The sequence below is a fragment of the Ylistrum balloti genome, unplaced genomic scaffold (genome assembly GCF_031769215.1).
Source record: "Ylistrum balloti isolate Yb309-2 unplaced genomic scaffold, AGI_CSIRO_Ybal_v1 Utg369760, whole genome shotgun sequence".
Classification (NCBI taxonomy): domain Eukaryota; kingdom Metazoa; phylum Mollusca; class Bivalvia; order Pectinida; family Pectinidae; genus Ylistrum; species Ylistrum balloti.
The window spans coordinates 763,296-783,290 of record NW_026781959.1 but is presented as its reverse complement, the minus strand read 5'-3'; the positions used below and the strand labels follow the sequence as shown (position 1 = coordinate 783,290).

The window sequence follows — 19,995 nt, the reverse complement described above, 5'->3', positions numbered from 1 at the left end:
AAAAACACATGTAATTTGTGCGTTAAGACAAAAGAAACATATTAAATGTTGCAATGAGTGCAGACGTCAAAACTTCCGGGTCATTTGATTGTGTTTATCTAGTAGTAACATTCATGTCATTTAAACATTTTCGTGTGTTCCAACAGAAGTCACAACTTCCGGGCCATTTGATTGAGTTCATGTATCTTAGCAGAAGTCGCAACTTTCGGGTCACTGCAGCATGACTGCACTATAAATTGAGTGACTTCGGCACTAGACTTTATACTACTCATTCGTAGCTTTGGAGACATTAAGCATATGCTGAAGTACGAAACTTGGTTACCAAACTACCGCGAAGAAGACAACATTGAGTGATTCGGTAACCCATGGTCAATGGCTTCGTTTAATCATAACTTATGTAGATTCGCTTATATATGGTGGCTGATTAGTGCCATTTTCGCTTTTTCTCAGTTCAAAACGCAAAAAAGCGAAATTTAAGCATTTCATTTTCGCTTTTTTCGCGTATTTCTTGCAGCACGAAAAAGCGTTTTGATTTGGTTTAATTTTACCAAAATAGGATTCTATTAAAAGAATAATCTCCCGCTCACAAATATATAAGAAAACATCAGAAAACAAGAGTGAGCAAGAAACACATGTGTTGGGAAGTTACATACCATGAAAATTGCGTCCTCCTTGTGCGTCAAAACGGAACGCAAAAGAAGCACCACTCGAAAAAGCGAAAAAAGCACCGAAATGTAACGCGAAAAAGCGAAGTTTTACCTGTGTCGCTTTTAGTATAGTCGGTATAGAGTCTTGTATTCTTGGTGTTTCTGTGCTTCATTTTCCTGTATTGTTCCTCTTAACAGTTGTCTGTTGCGAAGGCGTTAAACCACTTAAGATATTCGTAAGATCGTGTCAGGTGTGCTGAAAAAACTCCAAAGATCACTTTACCACTAAATTTTTCGAATACTGCTACATAAATATCGCTTTATACCTAGTAGGTGTACAATGAAACAATAACTGTCACTGTTAATGACAACTTGTGCGATCTGATAGACGAAAAAAAATATTTATCGGTCCTGTAGAGAAATGATGCACCTGATATAAACATGCAAGCCCAAGCTATATGGACTTAAAGGAAATCAATTTAAATTTGAATATCCTGGGTCGTAGGAGTTAGCAATCAGTAAAGAGGATTGGATTTTTGTTGTTTTTACCATCACTTAATATTGTTCGGAAGTGACAGGGATACTTATATGGTCAATTTGAATTTATGATGTCTGCATTTCTCGACAAGTATCATATCAAAAGTATAGGTGCGGTGTATCTGTTGTTGATTACTGACACACGATGCTATTCGGAAACTCCACCATTTATGTTTAGGTATCGAAAAAAGCGTGTTTTTGTCAAAAAGTTGGAAGTTTAATCTTTCGGAACACCAGTTACAGATGATACAGCGGGATATCATTTTTCGCTTTTGTGGGCTTGGCTCAATATGGCTTTTGAATTTCGTTATACGGTAAAATAATATGTTAATGAGTTTCCCATCTAAATATATTGAAAAGAAAAGAATTTTGCGTGTGATATAATGCCTGCAGTCACCAATATTGATATGATATTTCAAGTGATGATATTTCTATTGAGTTATTGACAATCATAACTATGTTTTGTATTCAATGGTTTTGGTAGAAAGTGAAGCACGAACACGATATGTGTGAAGTGCAGGTTTTTCTTAATATTTTTATATATATCAGTAGCCACCTGTTCAAAACACTAGCATACTGCGAATAGTGGTCAATCTAAAATGGCGCTGCCTCGTTCTCACACATAGCCTCATTTCTGTCTGATGTCAATCAATATTGTAAGGTTTCCCGCCCTTTTTTCCGACAAAATGGGTTTTTGTTGGTTTTACTCTTTTTCTCATCTCTCGCCTAAAAACTTCCGCTCTCGTGATAATCTGTCATATTGGTGAAATATATATGATATTCGGGTGGTAACCATTAGTGCGTTGTCCTTATCATAACACCTTGGTATATCACCCTTACTGTCCACTCCGTTCCCAGGGTAACCGTTCTCATATGACTTACGACGTTGTGATGATGTTAATCCCCGTTGTCGGTACTATATCATTCGCTTGTCGGAGGATTACTAGTCATGTGGGAGAGCTTCATGAACTATGACGTGATGATCCATGATTCATTCTGACGGACAGTGCGTGATTAGAAATCTATCAATTATTCAGATAGCCTTGTGTTATAAAACTAACATAATCCCCGGATAAATCCGGCTGTGTGATGGGTATGTCAATATAACTTTTCTAGAATAATCGGGGACAAATATAAAAGAAATCTGGACAATAGTGTTTTCTGTATTACTCGTCGATACCAAACTATTGATCATACTTAAATGTTTATACACACAGATGGACGCGCGTGCAATGATAACGTGTTTGGGCGTCATAACTGTCACGTACTTCGCAGTTCTACAATTCTGAAATTCTTAGATTTTCTTCTCCATAGGTTTTAGCAGTAACAAGCAATCAAGACTCAGAAACTCCTCGTTAAGGCCCTCTGGTAACAGACAGCTTGGTATGTGCCCACTTTTACATTGGTTGTGGTAAGCACTGATTAACCGCTTATCAGCATCATCAGGATAAGTGTTATTGTATGTTAGAGATTTCACATCATCGCGACGGCTTAAGTAGTAGGCTGTCCACGAATGTCAGTCCGATTCCATACATTTGATATAACAACACTTGTTCATATTGATTTTCTCCGTGTACATTTTGTACCGTTTTCATTTTCAAAAATCCAATTAGGTTATCCTTAATCCCAAGTTATGTCCCTTAGATTTTGGGACTGACCAGAAAAATAAAATGACTGACCGGCGACAATCTTAAATTTGACAGTCAACAATTATCATCGCTTTTTCTTTGGGTGAATTTTCAAATTCTATATACTGGAGAGAAACAGCAAAGGAAAGAAGAGAAAAGAAGGAAAAATAATTATTTATATCAAACTTTTAAAGAACGAATAAAGATCGAACAATGGTGGACACAAAGATTCCGAAAAGGGATGTATATCTGATCGTTTTTCTCCATTCCATAATGTCTTTATTTTTGTCTATTACTTGTGCAATTCAATTTGGAATGAAAACGGAGCTTTTCAGTAATACATCCCGATTTCTGTTGGAAGTATAACCGCAATTAGTGTGTGTATACAAATGATGAATAAAAAAGAAAGAATTCTGAACCCTTGAACGTAAGAAGGAAGAGTATGTAATAGTTAGTTTGTTTAGAAATCAAATCAATAACTAACTAGCCATGGGCTATAATGCATGCATTTTCGTGTCTAACTGATTAACTTTTATCTATATACAAGGTGAAAACCAGACGCTTTTATTTTAGATTCTGATTATGTTAGAATTATCGAAGGCAATGAGAAAGTCGATAGAGTTACTTAGGTAAAACGTACCCTAAACTTAACACTATTAAACTACCTTACCCACATTTAAAAACACTTATCTTAACTGTTACCAAAATGAACTGGCGAAATAATTGGTCTCAAACGGGAAGCTAGCTCCATGAAATTTAATGTGAATACATTTGCTACTAGTCGGCAAGACTAATAGGATCACTTCCGAGCTTGAGGGTAGGGCGGAGGACTGTCTAACCCGAGGGTTTGCCGAAAGTTAGACTGTCGAAAATCTCCGACGAGAGAGTAAAAATTACCGTCTTACCATCAAACTAGGAAATGATATTTTTCTACTCTTTATCTCCAACATACTGGAAATAGAATTACGAGACAAATAATTGCTGACAAATATGGAAACGAAATCAGGAAAATAACATCTTTTCTTTCTGTTTTGAAAGCTTTGTAATCTACATTATACACTGTACAAAGACAATCATAATGATAACTCATTGTCAAAAAAACTTATTTGAAAAGTTAAAGATGAGCTGATACTGTCATACAATGATATCAACATTATCTTAAACTGTCAATATCAATCAATCATGTTTAAAATTTACAACTTCCTGTTAAGCGCGTGCGAATGATCTGTGCGTGCAGGCTGTCTAACGCCGGCAACATAGAGATATCTTACTCTCACCGGAAGTGGGGAAGTTTCCGTCCGATCGGGCAGAATAAACGGCCCTCTCGCATTGACGTATTAGCAATACCTTTACTACACGCGGTTATAGATCACAAAGAGAAAATTATTCTTTGTGTCAGTCATTTGATCCAACCTTTTACCGTCAGATTTCTTTTACTTTAAATCGACGTGTAAAGTTTTTTTTAATGTGTTATCTATGATATATTTATTTTATACTTTCTGTTATATCAGAGTATTCGATCTTTAACATAAGGTATACGATATTTGTGTCATGTTCGTTTGGTATTTGTTTTTTTTGGGGCGTCCTTTGCTATTGATGTTTGGCTCTAAATGACTACGTACCGATGGGCCTTCAGTGGCGTAGCGAGGCCTTCATTCAATTGCATGCTTGGGGGTGCAGGGGCGGCAGCTGAAGGTATTTTGATTACAGCATTGTAATCATTCGAAATTATTAAAAAGACCAGCATATATAAAGATTATAAAGATTTTAATCTCACTTTTCACATTTGTCAAAAACAACTTTACGATACAAAAGATGAGATAAAGAAATATACAACACAATACCAATCTAAAACGTAGATTTAAGGGAAGATTGTACCATGAAACATCAAAAAGTTACGAAAAATTTTAAAGTGGTTATCTACCACAAAAAGACATCATTCTGATCCTCCGGTATTGGTTTAAACGAATTGCAACTTTCGAGACTTTGCTGCCGCGAAGTCATCAATGACAGTATCTATGTCAACCTGAGTGTCCCGATGGGTATGGAGGACAGCAAGAGCAGACAGCCGTTCTGTCGTCATTGTTGTCCGGAGGTAGGTCTTAATTCGTCTCATCGAGCTGAAAGATCGTTCGGCTGATGCAGTCGATGTCGGCATTGAGAGAAGTACACTAAAGATATTTCTAATGTTTGGGTATAGATCTCGACTTGTCCTATCCAGGATTTCGCAGAGACCTCTTGGTCGGTCCTTTAGTGGAATGGCTACCCATCTGGTTCTCCATCGCCGAACTTCCGTCAGGTAAGACGCCTTGTCGGACAGGTCTACTTCAAAGGCATCAAACACTGCGTTGACAATATCGTCAGTGAGTTGCTGAAGATTACGTGGGAAGAGCGTCTCTGCTTTGAATCTACCCTCGCTATCCAATAGCCGTGTCTCCAGCTCTGTGATCAAATGGTCAAGAAAAACCAAGAACAGACTAACTTTCCAATATTGCCTTGGGTCGGGTATCTGGTAGTTTGCACGTTGCTGCTGTCGTCCAGTTTGTCTCGGGACGCAAGGTTGAATACCGTATTCTGCGGCTACGCCGACAGCCTGGTCAAACAGCTCATTCCAAACATCATCATCCGCTCGTTCATTTCTGAGCATACTTATTACAGTCCTGCATTCAGTGGCGGCTTCCATAAGGTCGCAGTCTACTGACTGTAGATGGTTGGAAAGCGCAACAGTGCCGCTGAGGATGTGTTCAGTAACGACCAGCCCAATGATAAACTCGAACCTCAAAATTGCTGCCAATCTTCCACCCGCTTTGTCATCTCCGTCGTTCTTCAACGCCTCCAAACTACTAACTATGACACTGAATGAAGCCTTGAACGTGTGTAAGGCATCAGCACGACTAGACCATCTCGTTTCGCACAGTGTTCTCAGTTTGGTCCTAGACTCCATTTGATCTTTGGCGTTTTGGTCACCGAGGAGCTCATTTTTGAAGTACTGCAAGCGCTTTGCTGAATAATCGAAAGCAAAAGCGATATCCTGCACCGTTCCCATGATGGTCCGTACACAGGCTTGGGAAGAGGAATGAACAAGGGCAAGATTTAACTGGTGCGACTTGCAATGCACATAGGTGGGATGCGGAGCTGTTTGTCTTAAAATTTGCAATGTCCAGGCCAAAGTTCCGAAGAGCTTGTATGATTTCAGGAGCCAAGTCCTCCCCCTTAATGCTCTTAACATGTATGAAACACAAAAAGTCTTCTTTAACACATATTTCACCGTTTTCTGTCGTATCAAGGTAACGCACACAGACAGACAATTGCTCTTTGGTAGATTTGTCTGTACATTCGTCTGCAAGAACGGCGATGTACGGTGACTCCTTAATTCGAAGTGTAATTGCTTTGGTGACATGAGACGCCAGTATTTCAATTAATTCGTTCTGGATATCTGGAGATGTGTACTTTAACTGCGCGTTAGGGTTGGAGATGTGATCTTGGACCACAAGATCATCTGCACACAGAACATTCAAAATTGCCCAAAAATTGCTCTTTTCTTCAGTGTGCCCCCTGATTGCAATGTTTTGCCGACCACACAGCAGCAACACCTCGATTATCTTTTTCAATATGTGTCTGTTTTTGTTGACATCTGCTTTGTGAGAAGAGTCGAGTTTTGATATAATTGAGTCATCCTTTCCAGTCATAATATCAATAAAATGATCCGCCGAAATCTGACAGCCATGGTGAGGTGAGTTCTCTGCTTCATGACGCTTGACGTAAGTGGAAAGGTTGATCCAGTCATCTACTGGAGATCTGAATGGCCTCTCCTTTCCACACTTATCTCCAAATATGAAGCAGTGCACGCAATAAACTGAATCCTTGGAGACGGAATAGCGCATCCATGGATGTTCTTTCAACCAGGTGCAGTTGAATCTTCTCTCGCGGCCATGTACTTTTCTGAAATAGAAAGACACTGGTATGTAAGTACATGTAAACACAAAAGTACCGAGCATAAGTCAAAAGGGACATTCCGAATACGACATCATCAATATGAAATCACATTCACTGAGAATTAGCTTATATTCTCATTAATACCTAGTATGTGATAAATAGAATCTTACACTAGTGACTATGTAGCATGCAATATGAAACTTATCAAACTAGTTGATTAACTCGATATGCTCACAAATCTTTATGCAAGTGGCATGTAGAATTATTGAGCGATTTTCATGTACAAATACATGATGTAACAACGTAAAATCATCTATTTGAAAAACGCTTTTAAAATTGCATATATAGTACGGAAGTAGCATGTATTATATCATGAAACATATATGTTTCATCAGACGGGTTCTATATACGTTAACTCACTTTTCTGCTGAATTTTAGTTTCAACTCGTACGTAAAGCCCTTTTCAAAATCCTTAAAGCCCTTTTCAAAATCCTTACAGCCCTTTTCAAAATCCATATAGTTTAGATATGTTTTTTCCTGAATTTAAAATCTAAATTCACCCTTTCTATTTATCTATTGAAATCATATTTTTAAAAAGCTACACAAAAAGAGCATTGATTTTTTTATCGATAAGCGTCCATAAGTATGAGGAAACTGTATTGTTACAATACATGTAGTTTAGACACATATTTTGTTGTACTTTATGATCCTTAATGAATGCAAAAGCTCATAAAATCATCGTTACCTTTTATTATGCATAGGGTAGTGGAAAAAGAGCTAACAATACCCTTGAATAACAGAAACAATATGTCTTAGGGTAATGGTAACGAAACTGTCAATGAACTGGGATTGCCGGTGACCAGACGGCTTAATCGCTTAAACTGACGGTCTAGTGTTCAGAAGATCCTGAGTTCAATGCTGCATATTTTTGTTCTCTTAATTCCAAGAAGTATTCTTATATGACCCAAATTGTTCATAAGACGAAAAAGAAACAAGTTGGCATATTTAACAAATGGCGAATGCTGTTAAATTGATTATTTGAAACAAAATGTAGAAAACAGCCGTATATTACATTTCAACCACAAACATACCGATATGAGGCACAGAACACTAATACAAACACGCATAAGATTATGTGTTTTTAGTGTAACGTGTGTATACGCATTTTGCCTCCTATCTGTAATATCTCTAATATAGATGTTATAGTATAGACACTTGTAACACAATTCTATTAGTTGACGATTTATTTCTTTGTGATGATATTAGATATATCTAGGCCATTATTTACAGTAATTGTGAAATACTATAGGAATGGGGAAAGACCGGGCTCGAACCCGGAACCTTCTGAACTCTAAAACTCTCATTTGCGAATAACCAATACCTTTGTGGAAAGGGAAAACCGAGCCACTGATTCCAGGACTCTAACAAAACTTTCTTCTTTATTTGATCTGTTAACTGTTCGCAAGCTAGGTCAACACAACATGGTCCTTCTTTTAGTTCTTGCTGAAGTTTGACTGGGTCTGATTTGTCATAGGGAAGCGATTCGGCTATATTTGACGAAGACTCTTCAACATCAGACTTTGGAACCTTTTTGAAAAAATCTTCTATCTTTTTCGACATGATCTCGAAAATGTAAGCGCTTGTTAACTTGGTTACGGAAGTGTGTCTGGTATTATAAAAGTAAACTTGAAACCTGGAAAGTTTCCGGAATATATCGTCGCAACGGTATATAAAACAAATCGCGAGAAAAGAATCATGCACATTATGGAAATAGATTAATAAACAAGAAAAAGAAAACATGTTTTCTCGAATTTTATTCTTGCATGCTTGAGCATGCAAGCATGCACGGACGCTACGCCACTGGCCTTTAACTAATTGCAAAACAAATTATTACGATGTGCGTCAAACAGAAAGCACCGAATACATTCTAAGCACTCTGCTAAGTCATGACGTACTATATGTAGGAACATGACCTATAGACTTCTTGTAAAGGGCAAACGTTCTCCACAAAGGCCAAAAGCGGCGAGGACAGATAAATACTATATATCTATTTCCCAGTTGTAATCATACCAAGGGGATGACCTTTGAAGTTCTGTACAATTAATGTTAAAAATATCAGACAAAAATTTGAACGCAGGCTGCACAAATATATCAAAAGTCGTCTCGATAATTTTGGTATCTACATACATTGCAAGTACAGTCTTTAATGTACAATGCACACATACATATTTTTGGAAAAGAAAAAGAGGCAGAAAAACTAAAGAACAAAGGAGACAGATATTGTTTGAGATAATAAGGATAGGAAGGATGAGTGGTTTAACAGCTAGGCATTTTATTTGTTAACGATTTTTTTCAGCTGAATTTATTCCTTAAAGATGGTCGCCATTTGAAAGGCTTCCATATGTAACATAGGTATACCAGATACACATTGTGTTCCTTGGTACTAGATGCATTGGATTACACGAATAGAAACGCTTCATATATCGACATAAACAGGAGGCGATAATAATTACATCATTACGTAATTGACTGCTAAAATGTTCCCCCACTTGCTTGTAAAATTTGGCAATCACGCGATAGTTCTTCTGGTTTCGCACTGCATGTATGAACCATCTCAAGGTTTAATCACTGCAGGTGCTAGTGTTACTCCCCGAGTAGAAGACTTTTTTCTTTGGGAATGGTTTTCAACTTTGCAATCTATACCAAATATGGCCCCATACGTTATATCTACTGTCATTCACATTTTTAGATTTTAATTGTTCTTATCCTATTCCTTAATTCCTGCTAATTACGGGTGTTTGACGATCTGTCAATAACAGTATATGATAATCCTATAAAATAGCCGTTACTGGAATAACAGTATAATGGGACGGTCTATTCTTATACCAATGAACATTTACATGTATTCATATTGACAGAACCCAGATTCCAGTGGTTAAATTCACGACTGAACTTGTATGTTATTAAACTTTATAGTTTGATATGCTCCATGGGAATTGAAATTAGCTTTGAGACTGTTGTGGAGTATAGAAAGACTTCAGAATACACCTTCCGTTGACAAATGTAGTGGCTTCCCCAAGCTCACTCTTGACAGCCATTTACTATATAGAGAATACGGAAGAATCAAGATGAAATATTAAAAGCCTTCGCGTGTAAACATGATATAAACAGTACGATTTGCGAACTAAGAGTTTACAGGTACGCTAAGCAGGCATTTTATGATCGGCTCTTAAAGCTAATGTTGGTGGTGTGTGTCTTTATTCTGAATTCCAGGCACAGTTTCAACATTAAATTGATTTATTTTTCTGTGTGTTCTGAATGTTATTATGTGCACTCTTCACAACAATTCCGAAAAAATAAGGATGAATGCAATAAATCGTAAACAATAATCACTATTGTCTCGATTTAATGGTATCGTTCAGGAACATCAAATATAACCGATTTCAATGACGGCGATCTAGAATAGTATTGAATTGTCCTTTCATCTCGTTTCTGGAACAAAGATTTGGAGGAAATATAGAGCAGAACCTGATTTTCGTTCATAATTCTGTTTAGGGCAGGTGGAATCAAATTACGTGAAATTAACGCAAAATGTATGATCGGTAAATTATTAAATTGATCTGGCTTCCTGTTGTGTTGCAGATCCCCATTTTAAGAGGCAGTCGTCTGGAATGATCAACGAGTCCACGACAGCAGGGAATTGGACCAGAATATCTCGTCGTCGAAGTCAGTTCGAACACACATACCTGATGACAAAAGATACCAGGCGTCATACTGTTACTAACTGTGGTACCTCTTCGTTATCAGGGCCACGATCCGGTCTATCATTACAGACTATGTACGTTAACCATGACTTTTGCTCACGAAGTGTTGACGTTCTTGACGGCATACAGGCAGAAAACTCAGTGTGATTATACTCGTACAGAACCACATACATGCAAGTCTTATTTGGAATGAAAATTACAAAGAGTAAGGATGTACCATATATACAGGAGAGTGAAGCCTCACTTGATGGCAAGCCATGGACCATTTACATTATAACGCATTATATTGGACAAAGTTGATCTACAGGCTACATGAAGAAATGCTTATGGCAGCAATATGGCAAATTGATCAGCAAGTTCTGCATGAGTGTCTATGCCCATTCGAAAAGTGACAGAATATGTGAAAAGACGCAAAAAAATTAAGGTCTGTGTGACAACATATCAAACATTCGCTGATAACCGTAAATGTTCACACTGCCGTCTCCAATTAGGCCTACAACTGTTAACCTTATCAGGATATTCGGATAACGACCCATCAAGAGGAGGTCGTTTAAAAGTGGATTAAAAGCTCCGAAACAAAACTTTAAAAAGAAAAAAATAAATCAATAAAATATTCACATATACAATTTGAAATAACGAAATGGATATTGCAAGTAATGTTCTATGAATTGTATATACTAAGTACATTTATTGTTTAAACAACTACATAAATCAAAGGGTAAGTAGTCAAATTAAAATCAGACAGATTGTTTGATGGACCGATTCCTACAAGTCGCTTAACTTTAAATCTGAACTTTTGGAATAGCGAACCTACTAATGTCACAATTTCTTCAGTGATCGAAGTCCGCTGTTGGCCTTTTCTGCGGTGAATGTTACATAATATCTTGCAAGTATCAATTGTAACGCTGTTTTAACTTATAATGTATATAAATATGTAATGAATTAAATATTTTTCGTTTTATTACTCTGGAACTCGGAGTCACTAGATTTCTCCACTTTGTCAAAACATGCCAGGAGTCAGTAAAATATTTCAAACTTCATGGAAACGAGGATGTCGAATAGGCCACGTACGGAATCGATTTAATGAGAGTTCCAGTCAACCATAACAAATCGATGACGGATGGTTATTGTGGTATTAAATACAAATACATTTTGGTTTGAGTGCAGCTCTTGTAGTGATATTTTGGAATCTTACATGACAGCAAAAGGAGACTTTTTTATACCACCAGTGTCTCTGAAGACATCAAACATAACTAATTCTAACCTCTGTCCAAAATATATTAAGCTACCATTTATACAAAAAACTTCCCCCAAGGATGCTTCTGACCAATTTTTTTTTCAAAATCCTGTCAGTCGTTCATGACTAGTAGCTTTTTTTAGATAAGGTTGCCACATGCCAGATGGATGGACCCTGGGGTATCCCTATTGCTCACTTGTGGATAGCATATTAATATTGACAAGACCCGCCCCTCAGACCCTTAACACTTGATTGTGATTTCATCTTACACAAAACATAATTCTAGTATACATGCTAGTGAAATGTCAAAAATAAAACGATACTTTAAATATATTTCGGTAATAAGTTGTGGATTTAGATGAGTTTCAATCTTGATGATAACACAGGATTTTCAACTTTAAGGATAGCACAAGATTTCAGTAGCAGACAAACTGATGTATGTGTTTGACCTCATAAAAGTGATTACACTTCAAGTCAGTAGTGTCACTTTGTTTTCAGAACATGCAAAGAGCAGGTGTAGCTTGTCTCAACCCTAGGGTGAGAAATATTTGGTAACATTTATCTGTTCCCTGTATCAATTCATTCCTACAGGAGGAGTAGGATTTTAATAGAATTTGCTCTATTTCCCCCCATTGAGCCCCACCCTTCTCGCCCAGGGGGCCCCAAGATCAGATTTCCTTTTACCTAGAAATGCTTCAGACCAAATTTGGGCAAAACCCAATCATTCCTACAGAAGGACTAGGGGATGAGACCCACCATTTATACAAAATTGATTTCCTTTGACCGAAAAATGCTTAAGACCAAATTAAGACAATATCCTGCAGAAAAAGATACATTTTCAAGAAATCAATAAATATTTCCTGCGGAGCCTTGCCCATCAGGACCCAGACAGATGGACGTGGGACACCTGACAATGGATGCTGTGGTATCCCTAAAGCTCGTCTGGCCCTTCAGGTCAGAAAAGCTAAGAAATTGACCAACGACAAATTGAGGAATGACAGATGCCGCGCCATGGCATAAGCTCTCCAGTCTTTCAGACCAAGTGATCTAAAAATAAAGAAAATTCAATCCCTTGTGTAATCGTTTACTTGATATGAAAAATATGGGTAAAGTTATTTAGCCAAATCAACAAATCAATATCAAACACGAAAGACAAAGAAATATTTTATTTCATATTCATTTCTAAACAGACATAAAATGGAGAGGTTTCGTTAACAAGTGTGTAAAGGTTTCAATGCATTATCATAATCTAATAAAATATATATTTTGTTCAATTCATTTGATTCCTCTTATATCATAACCATTGTAACAATCAAACATTTCAACTTTTCAATTACTGTAATTCTTCAGAACAGGAAAATATGGTATCATATTTATGAAATAAATTATAATATTCAGGCAAATAAAACAACTGAAAAAAAACCTACACATTCATTTTGATCTGATTTCCTTATGTCATGAATTTTCCTGTGTAACAAATAGTAATACATTAAGCATGCAGAAACACCCAAAGTGTTTTGACATATGTATAATATAAAACCCGAGGCCGATACTAATAGTCAATATTCATATCCAGAATTTCTCCAATTTTACCTTGCTTAGCATAAGCATACTCCCTCAACCTTATGTTTTGCTGTACATGTGCTCTATACAAGGCTACTTTCACCCCAAGTTATTTTCATTTCACCCTCTGAATATAGTATAACAAATTCACCCTCCATGTTTATGAGTGAAAAGGGCTGTAATTAACTAGGGTGAAAACTTCCAAGTATACAGTACTATGAATAGCAACACTGACAGACCTGCCACACCCACCATCCTGTATCATATATATATATGATGGTAGAGTTTCCAGCTCATGGCCTTTTGGTATCTTGAGTTAAATGATTCCCTTGATACCTTCAAAACTGTCAATTATGAGTCAGTGTAGGCTGTGATAAATTACTTAACAAGTTTACTAACACACTCCAGGTTTAAGATCCAATAATAGTAACCAATTATGAAAATAATTGAAAATAATTAGGATATTCATAACTTGGAAAAACTGTTGAGAAAATTTATAGGCGAATTAAAATAACTGAAAATTGACTGCAGAGAAGAACTATTAGTTTCGGTTTTATTTTCAACAAGTTGATAAGAAATCAATGTAATAAAAACTACAGACAAAATGCCACATATCACCTTTATTTTCTCCTGACCTTTGGCTTCTTCGCAAGGCATTTCAATTACACATTTTCTCTCCTAAATAACCAATATAAAAACTATTAGAATCAATTAAAAAGCATTTAATAACTTTAATCAACTGTTAACGAAAGAAAAGTGTGACAAATGGGTTAATAGGGAATAATCAAGAGCAGAATAAAAACAAATTCACCCACACATCTGAAGGCATATCAAAATGACATTTCAAGTGCTGAGAGTGATCAATATATGTTGATGATTACGCTCACACACAACAATGTGAATATATTAGAAGTATATATGAATGATATCTGACAAAAATAAAACTGTTACATTATTTGTATATGTAGTAAATATAATATGCAGTACCAACCATGATCATAAGTATTGCACGGTAGAAATTGCTATAATCATAGTTTGTGTAGAATAAAAAGTGAATACATTGACGGTGCAAATTATACAATAACGGGTGAAGGTAACCATAAGGATGTAAGGGTCAGTTTATGTCAACATAGCATATTATATTACAAGTAACTGAACATTTACTGATTTCAAAATTCTTCACAAACAACAGCTTCCAAGAAATAAAGAATTATTTCATTCGGAACATTTACTTCCTATTAAATTCTTCACAAACAACAGCTTCCAAGAAATAAAGAATTATTTCATTCGGAACATTTACTTCCTATTAAATTCTTCACAAACAACAGCTTCCAAGAAATAAAGAATGATTTCATTCGGAACATTTACTTCCTATTAAATTCTTCACAAACAACAGCTTCCAAGAAATAAAGAATGATTTCATTCGGAACATTTACTTCCTATTAAATTCTTCACAAACAACAGCTTCCAAGAAATAAAGAATTATTTCATTCTACCATTCTCATGCAGCATTTAAAAATGCAATGCATTTTGAAATAGATGTTGATGAACAAGAAGTAACTACAATATGATATAAGTGTTTGACAGATGGGAATCTTCATAACAGTTGAGTATTTAATCAATTTATAAATTGGCAAGGACTACTTGGCCCTAAATGGAGTAAGCAATATCTAATATGGACACATTATTAAATTCTCATAAAAAATGACACAGTACTGGAAGCTGAAATTTCATCTGAATTCAAATAAATCTCAAAGTAATTGAAAGCAGACATAGGCACAAGGCACAAGTTATGTATCGTGTAATGCATTGAAATTAAGTCCAATGTATAATTTGATTCAGTTCAAAATACACAGAAAACAAGTCGATATTTGTGGTGAAAAATGAAAGTATGCATTGAAATAGTATATCATTTCTAACAAGTTTTCTAAACTCTAATTGTGAATAAATCCTTGTATGATCACTTCATACATTATCAAACATCACTCATAGTTGGCATTTTGTGACAGGTTCCCTCGATTGGTAATGAGTTGTTTTTTGTTCAAATTCTATAATTAAATGTACTGTTTTGTTTTGTTTTTCTGACAAGTTTTTAATTAACCCTTGAGTTGTCACCTGATATCTTATGTCACAATATAACAATTTTCTCTTAGGTCTATTACTGTCAAATACAAAGGCAAACATTTGATATTTACAGCCAATTTGTTGTAAAGATAAGTAGGACAAAAACACTGACTTAAAAATTTTACCAGCAGGAACAACATGTAATAAACCCTCAATTTGAACACAGAAATGGGGCACAGTTCTCACATTTCATTTTTCTTAAAAACAGGATTTGCATTTAAATGGCAAGATGCTTAAAAATTCCTTCATTTTACACTGATGCTAATACACTTAATGCCCAGCTATACATAGCTGCCAAAAAAAAGATAGTTCCATAATTATACTGATATTTCCTACTCGTGTTGATTTACTAAAATTGATTACTCTGGAACAACCATGTGGATGGCAAACATCCACTATTTGCAGGCCAACGACAAGGAAGTTGTGAAGGTTAAACACTGGGTGTCATTTACCATATCTTAAATCACATGTCTTTCTGGTTAGTTAATGTATTGGTATTAACACTGTACAAGTATATATTTACCCTATCAGCCTTCATTGTCACAACAAAAAGGTGTCAGATACCCTATTAACCTTAAAAGTCACAAAAGAAATATTTTCATCAACAAGAAAATACATAACATCAATTCTTTCTCTGTTGTAACTTACACCAAGGTTTGGAGGAAAGAATTCAATTAATTACCTATCATGTTTAGTATTAATGACTGAATGTTGTTTTCTCAATGTTTCTGAGACAAAAATTAAGGGCTATACAAAACACAATTGTTGCTTCTAAACTGTGATTATTTAAAACATGCCCCAACTGTTTGTAATAGAGACAGATATAATTTGATGAAACAGACTTTCTAGTTTTTCATCATATCCAACAGATTATTTAAATACTCCCCAAAAATACATGTTTATATCGTTTTATGACAATTCACTCCCTGTGATGTATAATAATATAACTGATGATTAAATAACATCATGTCCCATCAGTCCTACAAATCCTATGTAATCTCACAGATCTCACCTAATCAATTCCTTTTTAAGACTAGTCTATCAATAATCTCAGAGAAATTCTGGTTGGAGTGAAATACACCTAACAAGGTGTAATTATTTTATAGATACTTTGTTATGTAATGGTGTAAACTTCTGAAATGAATGATCCTTAAAGAACTAGTCTATTTGTATGTGACTTGTAGAGATATAAAACTGATTTGTGAACACTGAAAATCATTTCTTCTCTTCCTCATGATGTTTCTGAAATGTCATGGAAAAAAGCTTTAGAATGTCTGTTTTAATTCTCTAAAAACAGTTTGAAGGCATGAAAATTGTCCAATGAGCCAACAATACATGTTGCCCATTTGAGGTTAGTGAAAATAAGAAGAAAATTCAGAAATTATTGAAGTTTTCAGTAGTCACCATTCTCATTATTTATCAGACTTTCAGGTATTTACATCAAAATTGAACCTAATCAGTGTCCAAATATGTTTCTCTCTTTTTTTCTTTTTTCTTCTCAAATATCTGGGCTGTTTACCTTTGATCCAGCGACACCAAGCATTTCCTAGATGGATTACTTAAACATTAAGAGAAGCTGAACTCAGAGTAAAATATTATCAATTTAAATACCAAAATTAAAAGAATTCCTCTGAAAATATTTTCTACTTAAATGAGTAGAAGGTTAAAAAAACTGATAGCATTGATTACAGAAAATGTATACTTAATTTGAAGTCAACCTGAAATTTATCACGGGAGTTCTCGTCAAAATACACCAATACAGCATAGTTTTCAGAAATATTGACAAAAGATTACAATTGCTTATGTAAAACAGTGTCCAGGATGGTTGCTTCATTGAAAAAAAATACTTACAATCTGATAATCATGAATTGTTCCGGTAACAAAATGATTGTTTCGTGCCATTTTCATCAGTCAACATAAGTTCCCACACCTTGAGGAAATAGATTTGACTGCTGACTGATGAGACAAGATACAACTGAATACTTTTCAGAAACCAAATCTCCATAGCAACCCGAAGAAACAAATCTTAGTCTCAATCTTCTTTGTCAATGCAAGTCAATAAACTGACTTGAAATTTTTCTAAACCTTAGTTAATATCATGACAATCTTGTATACATGTAAATATAAATCATTTTTTATATTATCAACAAAAATAAACAAAAATTGAATAACAAATTGAAAGATTAAAAAAAGTAAAAAATTATAGTAAGCAACCTGCAGATCCTATCACTGAAAGAAAGCTCTTCTACAATTATGCAGTAAGAAAGTTTGTTTCTGGCAGTCAAATCGCAAGATTTAAATATCAACAAAATACAATATATTCAAACAAAAAAAACTCCTAGCAAACCATTATTATTTATTAATATTATTTGTGATTGATGTGTTTTGATATAAATATAGAAAGGTATATATATTTTTATAAACAATTTAAGGTGAAGTTAAATTCAGCAGGGATGGAAAGACAAGTATCCAACTGATGTAAAAGATATGTTGATAATATTAAGTGTTTACATTGTTATTTTTATAAAACAATTTGGATTGCTACCAAAAAAATGTTAAAACTGTTTTTGTGTATATATATATATATTAAACTATTAAACAGCAGGTTAAAGAAGAAATCTTATGTAAAGCTTTGTTAACTTGTACATACAGTACTTTTCCTATAAAACAACAAGAAACTCTTTAACACTATCAAACATTTAACAAAGACCAAGGTAAAGAAAGATGAAACACTTAAATGGACGTCTCTCTGGTTTCCAACTTGAGCAAATCTCCCAGTTTCTTTTGCTGACTCGATCCAGCAGCTACCCTCTGCGGAGAAAAATCAAATTGAAAAAATATGTATTTAAAGCTTTATTACTAAAAGAATATGTAGTTGTTATAAGCATGAACAGAAAAAATGTTCATATTGTAATTTTGTTACTCCTTACAAATTTTCATGGGCAGAAACAACAGGCCATGATACTGTTTATTTCCATTTTTCTCTTACACATCTACATGTTACAGTAGATACTTTGATAAAATGTTTGCCTCAAGGGTTTTGATAACATCATTAAAAACAAGAATGCTAACTTGGACAGAACTTGACAATCATGAATTGTTAAAAAAAAAGAACTTCCATTGGTAATAAGCACACTGAGAAAATGAATGAAACTAAACGGAAAGAAATAAACCAATCAATAGCAGAAGCTTCATTAAATACGTTAGAGTCCTGAACAGTGACAAGTGTGAACTGTAAGAGTAGATAATAGTGACAGGAAGTGTGATGTCAGGGTAGAGAACAGTGACAGGAAGTGTGATGTCAGGAGAGAGAACAGTGACAGGAAGTGTGATGTAAGGGTAGAGAACAGTGACAGGAAGTGTAATGTAAGGGTGAAGAACAGTGACAGGAAGTGTGATGTAATGATATAAAACAGTGACAGGAAGTGTGATGTAATGATATAGAACAGTGACAGGAAGTGTGATGTAAGGGTAGAGAACAGTGACAGGAAGTGTGATGTCAGGATAGAGAACAGTGACAGGAAGTGTGATGTCAGGATAGAGAACAGTGACAGGAAGTGTGATGTAAGGGTGAAGAACAGTGACAGGAAGTGTGATGTAAAAGTGAAGAACAGTGACAGAAAGTGTGATGTCAGTGTAGAGAACAGTGACAGGAAGTGTGATGTAATGATATAAAACAGTGACAGGAAGTGTGATGTAATGATATAGAACAGTGACAGGAAGTGTGATGTAAGGGTAGAGAACAGTGACAGGAAGTGTGATGTCAGGATAGAGAACAGTGACAGGAAGTGTGATGTCAGGATAGAGAACAGTGACAGGAAGTGAGTTGTCAAGGAAGAGAACAGTAACAGTAAGTGTCATGTCAGGATAGAAAACGGTGACAAGAAACGTGATGTAATGATAGAGAACAGTGACAGGAAGTGTGATGTAAGGGTAGACAACAGTGACAGGAAGTGTGATGTCAGGGTAGAAAACGGTGACAAGAAATGTGATGTAATGATAGAGAACAGTGACAGGAAGTGTGATGTAAGGGTAGACAACAGTGACAGGAAATGTGATGTAATGATACAGAACAGTGACAGGAAGTGTGATGTAAGGGTAGACAACAGTTACAGGAAGTTTGATGTCAGGGTAGAAAACAGTGACAGGAAACATGATGTAATGATAGAGAACAGTGACAGGAAGTGTGATGTCAGGGTAGAGAACAGTGACAGGAAGTGTGTGATGTTTAAAGATAATATGATGCAGAATGACTGCCTTGGGAACAGACAGATAATATCCCAAAAATATTAGAATTTGTTTCATTTTTTTTTTTTTTATTTAATTGACATAAATAACACTGAAAAGTGGATTCAACAAGTTTTCTCAACACTGAAATATCTAAATAGATATTTTGCTATGACAGCCATCATAATGTGTTGATTACTATCTTACATGTAGCAGACATTTTTGAGACTGATTTTTTTTTATCTTAAAGACTTTGTACATATATTAAAAAGGTGAACACTAGCAGAAGGTTTTTGGGTTTCCTTACCTGAATGTTAACACAAATACTTAAA

At 35.3% G+C, this 19,995-nt stretch overlaps 1 protein-coding gene across 1 annotated transcript in view; it reads right to left on the bottom strand.

Annotated features, from left to right (window-relative positions):
• Nucleotides 1-17,813: 17,813 nt before the first annotated feature.
• The window catches only part of LOC132543621 (anoctamin-10-like), a 40,270-nt gene continuing 38,088 nt past the window's right edge, over nucleotides 17,814-19,995 (bottom strand). The window contains exon 17 of the mRNA XM_060207136.1: nucleotides 17,814-18,247. Within this exon, the coding sequence (XP_060063119.1) occupies nucleotides 18,170-18,247 (78 nt within the window). The 3' untranslated portion in view covers nucleotides 17,814-18,169. The remainder of the gene's footprint in view (nucleotides 18,248-19,995) is intronic.